We start from the raw sequence: 16,443 nt of genomic DNA, 5'->3' as shown, positions 1-16,443 counted from the left end.
GAAGGTTCAATCCATAATTTGGATTACCAAATAGTTTTCGAATGTGACATACTTATAGTTGAATCCAGCGCTCGATAAGACGAATCCAACGAGCCCAAGATTGTCAAATTCTAATATCGTTAAGATATTCAAATACCCAATAAACTGTCTTCGATCAAGGGATTCAACATCGGACCTCAATTCAAATTACTCCCAATTTACTTTTGATCTTCCTCATATTTATTGGTCATGTCACTCTAAAAAAATTATAAATAGTCTTCTCATTTCTCATGAGGGCGGACCCAAGCAAAAAGAGAATAGAAGTAATGAAGCAAGAAGAGAAGGAAGAAAGGAATCAAAAAGAGAAGGAAGAGAGCTCTCTTGCCACCAGACTCGTCCTCGACCATCGTCGGATTTCCACCCGGCAGCCGACAGACGCTGGAGTTCTGCTTGACCGTCAATTGAAGTTGGATTTCCGCCCGATCATCAAACGTCGCCAGATTTCTAATCTCCGTTTGTAACTAAATTTAAACCTAGGAGTAGATTATTGTAATATGATCGTCCTCAATTTATAGGATGAGTGGGCCACTTGTAATACATGCAAACACTAGTGAAATCCTTTCAACTAGGCGTGACCCCGTAGTTTTTTCTCTTTTCCAGGGTTTCCACGTAAAAATTATGGTATTACATTTTTCTTCTGTTTGTGTATTGGATATCCATACAACGCTGAGATGAAAATTTTCTATCCCTATCGCCTCTTATATTCTAGCCCGCAACAATAATTAAAGATTATTTTAACTTTAGTAGGCCATGCGGTTTTTCATGCAAAAAATATATTGCGGCATGTGTTGCTCTTATCTTAAATATTTGTGTATTAAATTTTTATTTAATGCTAAGACATATCAGATTAAAAAACTCTCTTTATCTTTAAGAACATTATATCACAATATATAAAAATACTATTAAATTATTTATACATAACAATAATTTCTTTTTTTTCGAATATAAGAAGGTAAAAAACTGCATCTATTAACTACCATTCCCACCATTGACTTTTTTTTTTAAAAAAGAAATATATTGATAAAAATAACGGTTACAGCATATGAAGACAAAGACAACTAAGAAAGCAAAAATAAAGCGGAGGAATACAATAAAAGATCGGGCTCAGCAAACGGCCAAGACTTCCAGCATCCCTGGAGCCTCGCACGGAAGACATAGCCGGAGGATAAGGGTGGGAAAAACGAAACCCGACACGAGTTTTTTTCCACATCTGACTTTAAGAGCGAAGAGTAAGTAGCGCGAATTTTCAAGGGTGCAGTCAATAAGACTTACTATTGAATGTAAAAGAGGGATGCAGCATTAGTGATCAGATTGATCTGCGCTTTAAAAATTCGGTTTAAAGAGGATTTTTTTTTTTAATTATTGAAAGTTAGATGTAGTAAAATTTCTTCTTTCAGTAAATTAGGAGGACATTTTTTGTTTTTCGATTCGAATTGTAATTCGTCGGTTTTTAGTATACACAGTGTATATAAGTAGATTTTTTTTAAGTTAATTAATTGGTGCATAAATTCAAACAAGGCTTAAAAGTATCGACAGAAGAAAAACTTCAAGAATTGGGTTTTGTCTTATTCTTCCTCCGTACCGGCCTCTTCCTTGGAGTGTGGGTGGTTGGGTGGGCCGGCTAGCTAGTGCTGGCTCCTTTTTAGGGGTTGGTATTGTTTTATATTTGGCGCAAATGGATGCCTAGGTTGGTTTTTATCTTTTTATATTATGCTCCTTTGGTAACGCGATGAGGTGTGTCGAGTTGTATCTCTTACAGACTTTTATTTTTGGAGCAATTTTTTATGAAGAATTTTTATTAGAAGTTTATTTTAGATAGATCAACTAAGGTGAAAAGGGTACTTTGGGTTTGTCGATTTAACTTCGATGCGGTTTTTACGGTTCACCCTTGATCGGGATGTGTGAGATTGCGATGTTCTCCGTCGGTCTTCTGTAAAAATGGTTGGAGGTCGTGTGTTGTGGAGTTTGTTTCTGCGCTGTTCTGCCCCGGGCCCCCCTGATTCTTTGGTTGGGTGTGTGTGGTAGGGTTCGCGGCTTGTTTTGACCACCTGGTGGTTGTCTTAATTGCTCCTCTCCCCTAAGGCGCTTTTTCGCCTGTTCATCTTTGGAGTGCGCCCCCTTCCCTTCGACTAAGCCTCGACCTTCTTCCGTCTCCAGTCTTCATTCTTACTAGCTGAAACCATTCCACTTCTCTTTTTCGCCGCCGCTTGTGGGTGGGCGGTGGGTACTGACGAACGCTGGTACGCGCGGCGGCCGCCCTCGGTGCGGGCAAGGGGCACGGAGGATCGTAGTTGCGCGTCCTCCGCCCTCCGTGTTTTTATAACCGCAGCTGCTCCCCGAGTCCTCGTCCTGATCACGTCATCTCGTTTGGGAGCGCCCGCCTTATGCCTGATGCAGTGATCGATATCCCCTGCTGCCGCCTTCGCCTGTCCATCGTGGACGCGGGGAAGCAGCCGCCGGGCCCGACCGTCCCGTCGACAACATGGGAAGCTGCTGGACCCGTACAACCTCCGGTCTGCGGGCAACACCTAAACCCCTTTGCCTGGTTCGCGGTTGCCCGAGATAACGAACTCTGTGGTTCTTTGATTGCCTTACCAACAGGACCGTCTCCGGTGGGGGGTTTACTCAGCTTTCGAGGATGTCGACCCGCATTTATTGATATAATACAGTGTGGTATGATAAATACCCCCCTTTGATTCCTATTGGCGACTCTGGGACCTTTCTCTTCTGATGCGCTATTCCCTTTTTGAATGCTGCGAGCCTATTCCTTTCTGTTCCCGTGTTCAGAACCTTCGGTGCTTCTTTTCTCTCCATTTGCGCCAGCCGTTCGCTTCGTTTTTATCTTATAATCGGAATAACGCCTGATTTCTTTCTTTTTCAGCTCTTTGCGTGGTCGTACCTATTCTCTCATGACGTCCTGTGTGTGTTGGCTTCCTTGCTATGGGCCTGCTTGCCTTTTTAAATTATGCTAGCGTGTCGCGTTTAACTTTGAGGGCTTTCTGGCTTCTGCCCTTTGTTTTTTCTTGCCTTGCGTTGCTTTCTTTTATTTGTTTTTGGTTTTTTTTTCCCGATTCTGAAGCTCTGTAATCACGACCTTGGTCCCCAACATTCATTTTGCCATGCAGTTTTATTCTTCTCACTCCCATCTATTTTTTCACCTATATAGTCTTACGCTTAGTGCTTCCGCTATTTTCGCATCCCTAGACAGACGTTGCCTTGCGATCACTTTTCTCGCGCACCTGTTCTGCCCATTCTGTTCCGATTCGGCGTGGGCTATGATGTTTTTCGAGGATTCGATGATCGATGGAACCTCGTTTTTCATTACCTACCAACTCGTTGTGTTGTCTTATGAGGCGCATATTGAGTAAGATACTTGGTATTTTTAGAGTTTTTTCAATATTATTCATTTATGCATCATGATATCAAAGATTAATAGGTTAAATTTTAGTGGAGATAGTCTTTATTAAATTAATTTGACGCTTACTCTTGGTTTATCATTCTTTTTTTAGAATTAAAGGGAAAATAAATATTTTGTGATTCTCTAGATATTCATTATTGAGTTAAATAGAAAAGTACTGACTGATGCAAAATGTGGTTATTATGATTAGTATAAGTGTTGGGAATCTACATTAGGTATTCTTGCATAAAGGTGAAAATACCCAACGATTTAATATATAGGGGCCATAGATACAGAAACTGATTGCCAGATTTGTTCCATGGCTATATAACTGTAAGTGACGTTTTATGTGGTCTTTTGGTAAGATGAAGTTAGAAAATAGGTGAATTGAGAGAGGACTGTACAGTATAAAAGATAAATATAAGAAGATTATTTGGGTTGAGGATGTATGGTTTTGTATATGTAACCGTAGGAAATGATAATATGATTATGATTCATGGATACAGCTGTAGGAAGATGGTGGATAAGGTTGAATATAGGGACCGACGCAGAGGAGAAGGTTGTAATGACATAAAATATAGGTATGGATTGATTCATTGGGTGAAGGATCAGGAGTTTAGCGTTTGATGGTGGATAATAGGGACTCATTTCAATGGACCAAGTTTAAGCCAGAGGTGATGTAGTAATCGTTCAAGGAAATCTGGTGGGTCTATTGATCGATGGGTTTCTCTATAGTTTAGTTTTCGCTTGCTTAGAATGAGGTCAGACGAGAGTAGCGCTATGTAGTGGTGTGTGAAGAGAGGAGTTAAACTTGTATATGGGTAAACATAAATAGTCTGTAAAGACTCAAAGAAGGAAGCTATATTGCAGAAAAAGGAATATGAATGGGTGTAAATTGGTGAGTTTTTTAGAGTTATAACTAAGGGAACAAACAGAATCAAGTTTTTATCATGGTGAAACTAGAGAGAGATATTTAAAAACCAAAAATTATCTAAGAATAAGATATGATGATGTGAAGTATAATCTTTATTGATGGCGGCTAAATTAGTGGATACAAATAGACAGGTTGATAACTTCGTTTTAGTGACGGAGTACAGGTCATAATATTTTAATGGAATGTATAAATAGAATGGATAGGCGTCCTTGAATACGTGAAAGATTATATCGAGTTAAACGAAGTTAAATAATATACGTTTTACCACTATCGTATATAATAAAGCGGTTAGAGAAAGAATAAAAAGGTGGGGTAATCAAGAGTTGGGAATGAGGGGAGATGTTTGGGGGGAGCGGATTACCGTACCTATTCAAGATTAGTAGGACATTGAGTATGTAAGAGAATGGGAGGAGAGAGGAGAGAGAGCGGGACAGGTTGTGGAAGGTTTGCAGGGGTTGTGGTTCCGAGGAGGGTTGTTAAGATGGAGTTTTAAGGGTCTTGGTTGTAAAAGATAGGTTTACGAGGGAGATTGGGTTCAAGCTTATAGGGTTTCTTGTTCGGGAAAGATATTTTGTGGGTGAAGGATATGAGAGGGAAGAGATGATGGAGTGAAAGTGAGAGGGAGAGGTTTGTTATTTTTTAGATTTGATATTATAGAAATACATAAAAGTGTTTTTTTTGAAAATAAATACAATAAAGTGTCTCTGTTTGGAATAGGTGGAATGAAGCTTTGTTTAAAGTGTGTGTGAGAATGGGAGGAGCGCGATGTTTATAGAGGTAGATTAGTTTGAGTTGGTGCGTACACCGTTATGTTGAAGTGAGGATTAAATAAATTTTTGAAGACGACAGTAGATATTAGATGTGATAAAGTAACAGGTGACCGCGAGGGAGGGTATATTTGATGGAATTGTATATGAGGTGAAATGTTTATATTATTTTATGATTTTTAAAAAATATACTTTTGGATATTCATTTACGGTAAATTAGTAAGCGATTGTACGTATTTTTTGTAGAATGTTGTGAGCATAATTTCAGTATCGAGAAGAGATTAGGTATTTAATGGGGGGCAGGTTGGATATGCCTTGAGTTTTTTACGATTGTGTTAGGTAAGTGTAGTTGTGTTTTTTAGTACAAATAGTGGGAGAAATTGGATGCAATAGGAATAGTATAGTTAAGAATGGTTAAAGCTGGGTGACATGGCTATGGCAAGAAGTTGAGTTGTGCAATGAGGTCGGCGTAGGGGTACAATGAGGGTAGGTAGATGAGCGTTTTTGTCAGGCACATTAGAGTTGATATGGAGGTCTTTGAATGTAAAAGAGCAACTTGAATTATATAAATTGGTTGTTCGTTTTTGGCTCAGATATGCAGGAGCTTTAGCTCAGTGCCTTTCTAATGCTTCTCATTTTTCTTGGTTTCTTTCGTGTTTTTCGAACTCCTTGTTACTTTTTTGTCTTAAAGTTTAATGACTTCGTTTGTGTGCGGGTTTTTCTTTTTTGCCGTTATTAGATAATATGCTTTTTAGTCACAAAAATTAAAGGAAAAGTTGATATTTTCTTGGAGAAAAGTTCTGGGTATGAGAACGATTCAGTAAATTTTCTTTATGTACAGAACTTCTATTTTAGGAGTCAACTCTCAGTAATTAAATTTGGAGGTGACTTACGGCTCACGTGGCAGCTTATATATAGTACGGGGTATAGTGTATGAGTATTGATATTTAGTAGAGGTTGGCGAACAAAATCTGATTGATTAAATAGTGCAAGAGATTTCGTTAATTCTAACAAATGGTTAGAGTATGCTGGATAAGTGTCGTTTGTCATGAAATTAGATTGAGTGCTTATTTTGGGATGTAGGCGTGTTTAGGAGAGGATTTTTTTCTTGCCGCTAGAACGGGTTGGGGATCGGGGAAAATTTTACGGTAGGCATCTCGTGTTTCACATGAAGTGTATAACTGATTTGTTTGTGCGGAGATTTATTGGGAGTTTGTTTGGTGTTTGGGGTGGGTGGAGTTCATTTAGGGCATTGATAAATTGGTCTATTTAACGAGAATTGAAGTTCTGGATTCGATGAGTCAAAACAGTTATAAGTTTGATTTTAGTTATTTATTGTAGGGATGTGTAATTTCAAATATTAAATTATCGATGTGTTGTTAGTACATTTGATAAGTTTCGTATGTAAAATATCAGTCATATGGAAGTATTAATTAATTTTATATTTCATAATATATATATAAAACTATATATATATTATATTATATAATATATATATATATATACTATATATATATATATATATATATATATATATATATTATTGATTTGTAAATATTGAGTGAGCGATCCTTATTTATAAGCATAATATTCTGATTATTTTTTTAGTTGCTTCCAAGTAAGTGATATTGAAGCTGATAATTTGACTAGGATTAAATGATTTATGTGAAGGTTTTGTTGGGACGGCTTTCTTTCTACTTCTTAAAGTTATTTTTTACTACAAAATTTGAATTTTTGTACTACAAAATTATTTTAAGAAGTAGAAAGAAAGCCGTCTCAAACAAAGCCTAAATTTGATCTTTTTTATCATAATTACGTAAGATTGAAGAGCGAGTGACTCTCATAATGAATTCACTTAAATGAGTGAGCTCTTGATGCATGTTACAAGGGGTTATTTGGTTGTATAACTCATCTTAATCTTTTTATGATATAAAATTAATAGCTCATCTTAGCCTTTTTTTGGCAATCCCAATCAATCTTTTTGCCATGGACCAAGCTCTAGTCTTGCATGCCCCCTCCTTTTAATGGAGTGGCTATATTAATTGCATGTAATTATCATGACGCTTGTTCATCTAGCATACCTTGACGCTTGGTCATCTAGCATACCTTCCTTTTAAGAGGTGGATTTTCTCGATTACTTTTACTTCTCTTCCGACTCTAGTCATCCAATGTGGCATTCTTTCTAGAAAAGGAACTTTCTCGACCTTAAATTTTCACTTAAAAAAGTCATTCAAGCTTCGTTTACGACAATTCTCTTATTGCTTTGTTTTTCAAATCGAAATAACAGGTTTTGTTTGATCACTACTTTTTTTTCATTGTTTTCAATAATTTTTTGAATTAGAAAGCTACTTTTTGTAGAAGCTTTTAAAAAAAGTATTCTCACATTACGATTACCTTCAAAGAAAGTTGGAGCCGTCCCAAGCAAGAGAAATAATTATGTGCAGATATCAGACCGTTCAAAGACAAATCAAAACGAGCCATTTTATATGGTACACAGCAAACGAGTGATGTGGGGTGTTCAAATTTGCTTCTTGACTGCTTCTGTATCAGCACAATTTAATTTCATCCCAAACAGACCCTAATTACATCTTTTTTTTCATGATTAAAAATCATCCAAGTCATAATAAAAAATCATCTACATCACCATATTCCCTTCATCGCCCCTATCTAATATTTATCATAATTTAAATAACTTTTACTATATATAGATCTTCTACCAATCTTAAAAAAAATAAAAAAAAAAACTAAAAAAAAAATCCTCTACTCGAATTAATAAAAATTATTTCAATTGAACCAATATTATGAATTTCTTTTCTGGGATCTTCCAAGTTAAAAAGCCAATTACAGTGCATTGCATTTACTTTCTCTAATTGTCTGAATTCGAATTTAAACAATACAATAATAAAATTGACTGATAAAAAATTTCTCCGGTGAAAAAATTGCAAGTCACGATTTCTCAGCGATGCGGCGGAACCGGGAAACGTCGTCGTCTTCTCCGTAGGCGACGCGGCAACATCGAAGCCCTAGATTTCGCTGGTCTTGACGATTCGTTAAACACGAAGATGATGAGAGTTGGGTCTTGGTAGGTTGTGATGAGGACTTGGAGATGCAGCGGAGGGCATCCTCAAAGAAGTACTCGTCGCAGGGGAGGGAGAGCGGGCCAGAGCGGGCTGAGAAGCCGTACTCAATCTCGGCCCGTTCGAGTAGCTCCCGGAAGATTGGGTGGTTGAGATGCACCACGCGCACAACGAAACGCTTTGAGCTCCGGCCCACGCACACCGCCAAATGTCCCGCCGGCACGCCCTCCGGCGCTGCCTTCCTCCACCGCCGCACCATCTGGCGGAGCCGCACTACGCCCTCGATACTGCTTCCCCAGCTCTTTTCCTCTCCCATCGCTCGCTCTCTTTCTCACCTATCTCCCTCGCTTCGCTGTTTAATTTGGGTAGAAAATAGAAATCATTGAGGCATAGGAAGGGCAGGGATGGGCATTTATACAAGTTGAAAGAAAGAACAAAATAAGGGGGAAAGGTTATGCGACCTCATGTTCAGATTTAGTCTAAATAATAATAATAATAATAATCTTCCTAAAACTTAACGGGAATTATTAAGAAAATAGGATATTTGACTTTATATATCTTATAATAATAAAAATTAAAAAAATATTTTTGTTCTAAGCGAAATATATTTGATTTTTTTATTTGAGATATTATTTAAATTAATATTTTTTCGAATTAAATAAGTTTATAGCCGATCATCCAAATTTTGATTTTAATAAGTTTATAGTCGAATTGACAATTTGTCAACACTAATCTTTTGTCACCACAAGTAATTCAATCTATATCCAAATAAGTCAAACTCAAACACTTGAAGCATATTTATAAATTTCATTTCATTAATTGAATGACTAAACTATCTACAAATATGACGTGCTTATATATAGTCAAATTAAGCGGTTCGAGAAGATAAATCCAACAAGTACACGGTTATTTAATTTTGATGTCATTAAGAAACTTAAATGCAAAATAAATAATTTATAATCAAGGGGATTAATATAGGTCATTTATTGTTTTGGATTATGACCAAATTTACTAAAATATATTTCTACAAAAATTAAGTTATAAATAATGTTTCATTTTTATAGTTGGGAGGCTTGAGAGCTAAAGAACTTTATTGTATTTCTCAGTAATCGCTACCAACGATGAGCATCAGTAATAGAAACCACTACTGCTTGACTTCCATCATCCAACTATTAATTTTGCTTGATAATTAATATCCAACTTCATTATTGAGCTTCAACTGTCTGTCTCTGAATACCGAACTTCTATAATTCTTGTAATAAGAATTAGATAATCATTCTCAATTGTGTAATATTGTCTTTTTCATTGTGAGGAAGAGTGGATACTAATATCTATACTAAAATAGTGGAGTACTATTGCAATTGGGTTAGGTCCTTTAATTTTTTTTTTTTTACAAAAAAATTTATCTTTTATGAATTTTATTTGTGTATGATGGATCTTTGTAGAATACTGAGATATTAAACACTATCATTATAAATTTTCTAACATATAATAATGCCTTAAAGTTTATTTTGGCCCAAAATGCTCGTGATATTCTTATATCCACAAAAGGATTTAAGAAGACCCTTGCGTGGATACATTCATTCTTAACTTTTGAGCTAGAAGCTACTTGACCCTTTCTCTTTGAAATAAGTTCCTTAAATCACACTCTATTGGGTTATTGATATGTTTTATCTCTTGAATTGCACTATGCGATGCCCATTTACAATCTCCAAAACTTGTTCGAACAATGTTCTAATTATGTTGCAATCATGTTCAAATCTTGTTTGATCCACATAAGATTGTAAAATTGTTCGATCGTATTTGAATCGTATTCAATGCTCGGACATGCACAATTTATTTTTATCAATGTTCAAATATGAACCCAATCTTATTGTAATGTGGGTTGAACCTTATTCAAACTTATATCAATCATAGTAGATTTTAAATGGTACTCAATGGTAAAAAATTGGTTATATTTTGATCCGAAATAAAATTTTGATATATTTCACCAGAATAAATAGGGTCAAACTTTTTTAATTTTCACTAATAATAGAAATATAAAGTCAAATATTCAAATTTAACACGATAAAAAATTTAAAATATTTACTATTAGAATTTATATTATTAATTTGATCGTAAGTGGGTTATTTTTTTAAAATTTTTGGACCAAATCATATAGCAAAACTATATTAAAATATTAACATGTTAATTGATAAAACAATAAATGTCTTATTATTAATTTCCATGGAATTGTCTTATAGTATTATTACTATTTGCCTAAGAATCAACGATATTTTTTCAGACGAAAATTATTCAAAAGAAAAGAAAATATCTTTAATGATGATTCTTGTTAGCTCCTTGTCTGGATTCCATGCTTGCTTACAAAATTCTTATGAGGAATTTCTTATAAATTTTTTGGGAGGAATATTTGGCGTATATAAATATAAATAGAGTGAATATATTTTGAAAAGTTTCACTCACATTATTAAATATCTTTTGAAGATTTTTTTTCAATTCAATCCCTCATATTCAAGAAAATATATTACGTGCAGTGTCCGGAGGTCAATCTAGACGCACTACGTTATCCAATGCACACGTCCGGATTAACCGCCGGATGCGTTCGGACACGCATAGAATAACCCTGGCGCGACACGCGATCTGGCAGAGCGGGCCCGACTCGCGAGCGGGCAGCGTCGGGGAGGGCGCTGGCAACATTCGCGGTCGAGCGGGCAGGCGCGGGTAGCCGGGGCAGCCTCGGGCATCTAATTCTAAGCGGGTTTCCGGGTTGACCCGCAAACCCGTCGGGTCAACCCCTAACACGACCCGTTTTTCAAACGGGTCGAATTCGGAAACTCGAACCTGACCTGTTTTGAAATCGGATTGGGTCCAATCCGGATTTTTCGGGTCGGGTTTTCGTGTCGTATCAAACATTGACACCCCTACTCTCCACCATGCAAGCACTCAATAAATATGATATTAGTATTATATATAAGATTGATGTACTGCACTAATCTTAATGCAAATCTAATAACTATGAAGTGTATACTGATACAATTTATATCGTAATATTATGAAATAAATTTTTTTCAATAAATATTCAATTAATCATATAAATAAATCAAGGTTCAAGATAGATAAGATGTATTATATTTGATTGTTAATTGCTTAAAGATATTTTATTATTCAACATATATAATCGTCTGCTTTTGAGACTATTTATTCAATAAAGATTGAACACTTTGTACATTTTTAAGCTTTTACGGTCTTTATAGGCTTATAAAGATTGTGTACAAGCCTGTAAATAATATGTACATTCATGCACAGACTTTGTACATTCATGTAAACAGTTGGTTTAGAAATGTACATCCCTGTATAGGTTATACACACTACATACAAGCATATTTAGAGTTGTATAGGCTTATACACACTGTGTACAGAATTATACATACATTTTACAAACTTGTACACTGTGCATAACCTGTACATAGTGTGTACAAGCCTATAAACAATGTATACAAGAATATACACACTATGTATAGGCTGGTATACACTATTTATTATTACGCTAACAATATCAATAAATATAGAAAGACTTATTTTTATTATTATTTATAAAAAAATCCAAATCTTTTACATATTGCCAATATGCTTGTACATATTCAACATAGGTTGTACACACTATTATAAGCCTTTACATACCGTGTACTACATATATACATTATGTACAAGTTAATTAACACACTAATTACTATTACGTTAATGATACAAAAAATATAGAAAGACTTATTCGAGTTGTTATTTATAAAAAAATCTAAAACAAGTCTTCACCAACGACAACAAGACAAATCATCCTATTGGTCTCGCCCATCTCAGTCTCCATTCCACTCAGCACTAACGTCTGGCTTATAACATAGACTGACAAGACAACAAGTATTTTGAAGACGTACATCATGAAACTTTTCATATTATATGAAAGGGAGATGATAGAGAAGCACAAAAAGAGGACTTTTAGCATTCTCGAATAGAGTATCGATCGTCACACGAGCGAATCCACAATGACGAATCACTAGAAGGAAAAAGGAGAGATTTTATTTCTTTCTCTATCTAAAGCTCTTTCTTTCCACTTGCTTGTAAATATGGCCTGGAAAATAAAAAATTTTGTTTAGATTCATACAATCTCTTATCTTCTCTTTCTTTATTCACATTCATATTTCACTACATTCTCCTCTCTTGCTCTCCTTCTATCGGCGGCATATTGTATGGCCTGACATCATCCATTGAATAAAATAAGATTCAATAGGTCAAAGGAGTGTAGTTAAACCATGGTGATCTAAGAATCGTAGTTGATGGCGATGATTGAAGGATTGTATTTGAGTGACAATATTTATAAGTCTAAAGTATGACAGTGGTGATGACTAAATGATCATAATTAAGCAACCGTGGTCAAAGGATTAAGGTTGGACGATAATCAAAGGACTATACTCAGGGGTCGAGGATTGTTGTCGGACGACTGTGGTTGGAGGATCATAGTTGTGTGACTATAACCAGAGGATTGTTTTAAGGAGATGGTGGTTTGAGGACCAAAGTTAGAGATGGTAGTCACAATATCGAAGTTCAACGATGGTCATTGGAAGATCACATTCAAGAGATTATGATTAGAGAATCGTAGTTGGGGAACGAAAGATTGTAGTATTGAGATGGTGGTCGAAGGTCCATAGTGGGCATATAGAGGTTAAAAGATTGTAGTAAGATTATAATGTTCTATGAAAGTTCGAGAGATGGTGATTGAAAGATTGTAATTAGGACTTTGGAGGTCGAAGAATTACAATTGGGTGATAGTGGTTGGAGAGCCAAAGTTGGGCGATTGTGATTTGAAGACTGAAGTTTAATGACATTTGTCGTAAATCATGGTTAAGTGATAATGGCCAGAGGATCTTAGTCGAGCAAAGATGTTCAAAAAATTATAGTCGGACAATGGTGCTTTGAGGAATGTAATAGGGTGACAGTAATTAGAGGACTATGGTCTGGTGGCAATGGTTTGATGGTGGCAATTAGGTGCTGGTTAGATATAAGAGTTCAAGTAGTGGCCCATCGATTGATGATAATGTTTAAGTGGAGCTCCAAAATTCTTCAAACTTTTAAGCTCTTCTAAATCTAAAGTCGAGGTCCAAGCACCTTCTCATATAAGAGTAGAAGATATTTTCAAAGATTTGTGAGAATGGCCCATTTGTAAATATAACTAAAATCTAAAATAGTATTTTGGATGACCCGTATTGAATACCTTTGATTATAGGACATTTTTCAACATTTAAATGCTTTAGTGATATCAAATTTAGGTGATTCTGAGCTTGGTGGATTCGCCTCATCGAGATGCTCAATTTGACTTTAAGTATGTGAGATTTAGAGATTATTTTGTCATTTAATCAATGTGTCGAGAGTTTTTTATTTCTCTATATTTGTGCCCATTGAGTTGGACCAAGCCACTTTTGATGTTGTTTGGTTCTTATTATCAAGATTTTCAATTTGATTATTGGTACATCATCAAAAAATAATCTTGATTGGGCACGAATCTCGAGGCAAAATCAAATTGTAAACTTCCAAAGTTAAAATTGGACCATCTGAACTTATATTTCAATAAACTTACAGTAGAACTAAACGTCTCAAGAATATGAACCCAACGACACCAAATTGGACTCAATCCGAGCCCAAATGAGTCTAAATCAAGGACCTTAAGCATTGTTAGAAGATACAAACCACAATTTAGATTACCAAATGTGACATGCTTATAGTTAAATCAAGCAGTTCAACGAAATAAATCCAACGTGCCCAAGATCACAAAATCTCGACATCAATAAGACCTCCAAATGTCTAGCGAATGGTTCACGATCAAGGGATTCAACATCGGTCGTCCATCCAAACCACTCCACATTTACCCTAATTTTCCTCCTATTTATGGGTCATGTCACTCTATGAAATATATAAATAGACCCCTCCTTCCTCTTGAAAGGGGGGCCTAAGTAAGAGAGCAAGAGAGAGATCAGAGATCGCTCTTGTCCCTTAGTTCCTCCTCGACCACCACCTGGAGTTTCGTCGGACCACCACCTAACGCACCGAGTTTTGCCGAACCACCACTTGATGCCCAAAGTTCCATCGGACCACCACTTGATGCCTAGAGCTTTGTCAGACCACCACTTGACACCCGGAGTTCCACCAGACCACCACGTGATGTCGAACCACCACCTTAAGACTACGGTCTTTCTGACCCTTGTCTTTTACTAACAACAATTCTTCTGTCCTCCATCACCTACTACAATCCTTCTAACCTCCATTGCCAGAAAATAATCTTTCTGAGCCCAATCTCTTGCCAACTACGGTCCTTCCGACCTCCGTCGCCTACTACGGTCTATCCGACCTCCACCACCAGATAATGGTCTTTCTGACCCATATCTAGGGGTGTCAATTTGGGTCAACGGGTCGGGTTCGGGTCGAACCCGGAACTGACCCGGCACTGTTCGGGTCAACCCGAACCCAACCCGTTTTTAAAAACGGGTCAGGTTTCTGGACCCGAACCTGACCCGATTCGGGTCCGGGTCTACCCGACCCGACACGAATGACCCGGGATTGACCCAAAATTGCTAATTTTCGGGTAGAAAATAGGGTCAATCTCGGGTTTTCGGGTCAAAAATCGAGTCAATCTCGGGTTTTCGGGTCAAAATCGGGTCAAAAATGGGTCAATCTCGGGTTTTCGGGTCAAAAATGATTTTTCGTGTCACTTTCGGGTCAATTTCGGGTTGGCGGGTCAACCCGAACACGACCCGATTTTTAAAACGGGTTGATTTCATGAACCCGAACCCGACCCGTTTCGGGTTTGGGTTGACCCGAACCCGGATTTTTCCGGGTCGGGTTCGGGTCGTGTTTCGTGTCGTGTCAAAAATTGACACCCCTCATGCCGACTACGATCCTTCTAACCTTTGTCGCATACTACAGTCCTTCCGATGTCCACCGCTAGACAATAGTCTTTCTGAGTCATTTCTCCTGACGACTACGATCCTTCAGACCTCGTCTCCTACTACGGTCCTTTTGATCTCTATCGTCTACTACAGTCCTTCCGACCTCTAATGCTAGACAACAGTCTTTCTGACGCTTGTCTCCTGCCAACTACGGTCCTTCCGACCCCCGTCGCCTACTACAGTCTTTCTGACCTCCAACACCCATTGACTACGGTTCTTCTGACCTCCAACACCAGGACTATGGACCTTCCAACCTCCATCGCTGTTTTGATTAAAAAAAATATTTATTTAAATATATATAGTTTTGTGACCTCATACAAAAATGAGGTCAACAATCGCCAGATAACAGTCCTTCCGACATTTGTCGCCCACGGACTACAGTCCTGTCGACTACCGTCACCCAATCACGATCTTTCTAACATCTGTCGCCTACCAACTATAGTTCTACCTTCCAAACAAACATGTTTATATTGATTTCCACCATGTAATGCACTCTATATGATGTATATCAAGTCAATGTCTTCTCCCAAGAAAGTGCCTCATTTGTAATCGACTGCAAATACTAGTGGATTCCTTTAAATTGGGCCAAGCACCGTAATTTTTCCCTTTTTTTAGAGGGTTCCACATAAAAACTCTAATGCCTCTTATGAATGATACACCATCTCTCTATCTGTATGCATGCTAGATCTTCGTACAAAACTAAGACATTAAACTTTATATTTCTCTGCCGCCGCGAATATTGCAAGACGCAACAATTATAAATTTATTGAAATCAGGTTTAGATTGCTCTAAACTTAATTTCAAAAAAAATTAAATTTAAATTTGCGCTTGACCAAATCTATTTTTGATAATGTACCAAATTTAATATTACATATTCATTCACATGATAATTTTTATCATAATAACTTGACCTCGTTTTTTTAAAAAAAAAAAATAAAAAAAAAAAGAAGTCATATTCTCTCATCCTAATTTTTTTTGGGACATTTAGGTCATTTAAGACAAACTCACACACACAACACATACACATAGACTCAAGCCTTGGGCCTATTAGATGGAAGCCTAAGCTTTCAACCAATAGGCCAAGGAGAGTTGTGTACTCATCGCTAATTTGAAAACTATTTTCTTAGGGATGTTCGACGTGGCTACAAGTGGCGGCGTTAACGGCAGCTAGCATGACGGGTACGCTGCTCTTCCTCTGATCATAACACCGTATGAATGATGAATCGGTGGATCAAAT

General features: G+C 36.9%; 1 protein-coding gene across 1 annotated transcript; it reads right to left on the bottom strand.

Annotated features, from left to right (window-relative positions):
- Positions 1-8,083: 8,083 nt before the first annotated feature.
- LOC110114225 (auxin-induced protein 15A-like) lies at positions 8,084-8,530 on the bottom strand. The gene has a single exon (XM_020847027.2). The coding sequence runs from the start codon at positions 8,528-8,530 to the stop codon at positions 8,084-8,086; it is 447 nt and encodes a 148-aa protein (XP_020702686.2).
- Positions 8,531-16,443: the final 7,913 nt, after the last annotated feature.

This window comes from Dendrobium catenatum, unplaced genomic scaffold, assembly GCF_001605985.2.
Source record: "Dendrobium catenatum unplaced genomic scaffold, ASM160598v2 fragScaff_scaffold_490, whole genome shotgun sequence".
Lineage (NCBI taxonomy): Eukaryota > Viridiplantae > Streptophyta > Magnoliopsida > Asparagales > Orchidaceae > Dendrobium > Dendrobium catenatum.
This window is presented reverse-complemented; position numbering and strand designations above follow the sequence as displayed.

What these genes read in the sequence shown, in the direction of transcription:
- LOC110114225 (XM_020847027.2), bottom strand. Translation starts at nt 8,530, where the DNA reads ATGGGAGAGGAAAAGAGCTGGGGAAGCAGTATCGAGGGCGTAGTGCGG.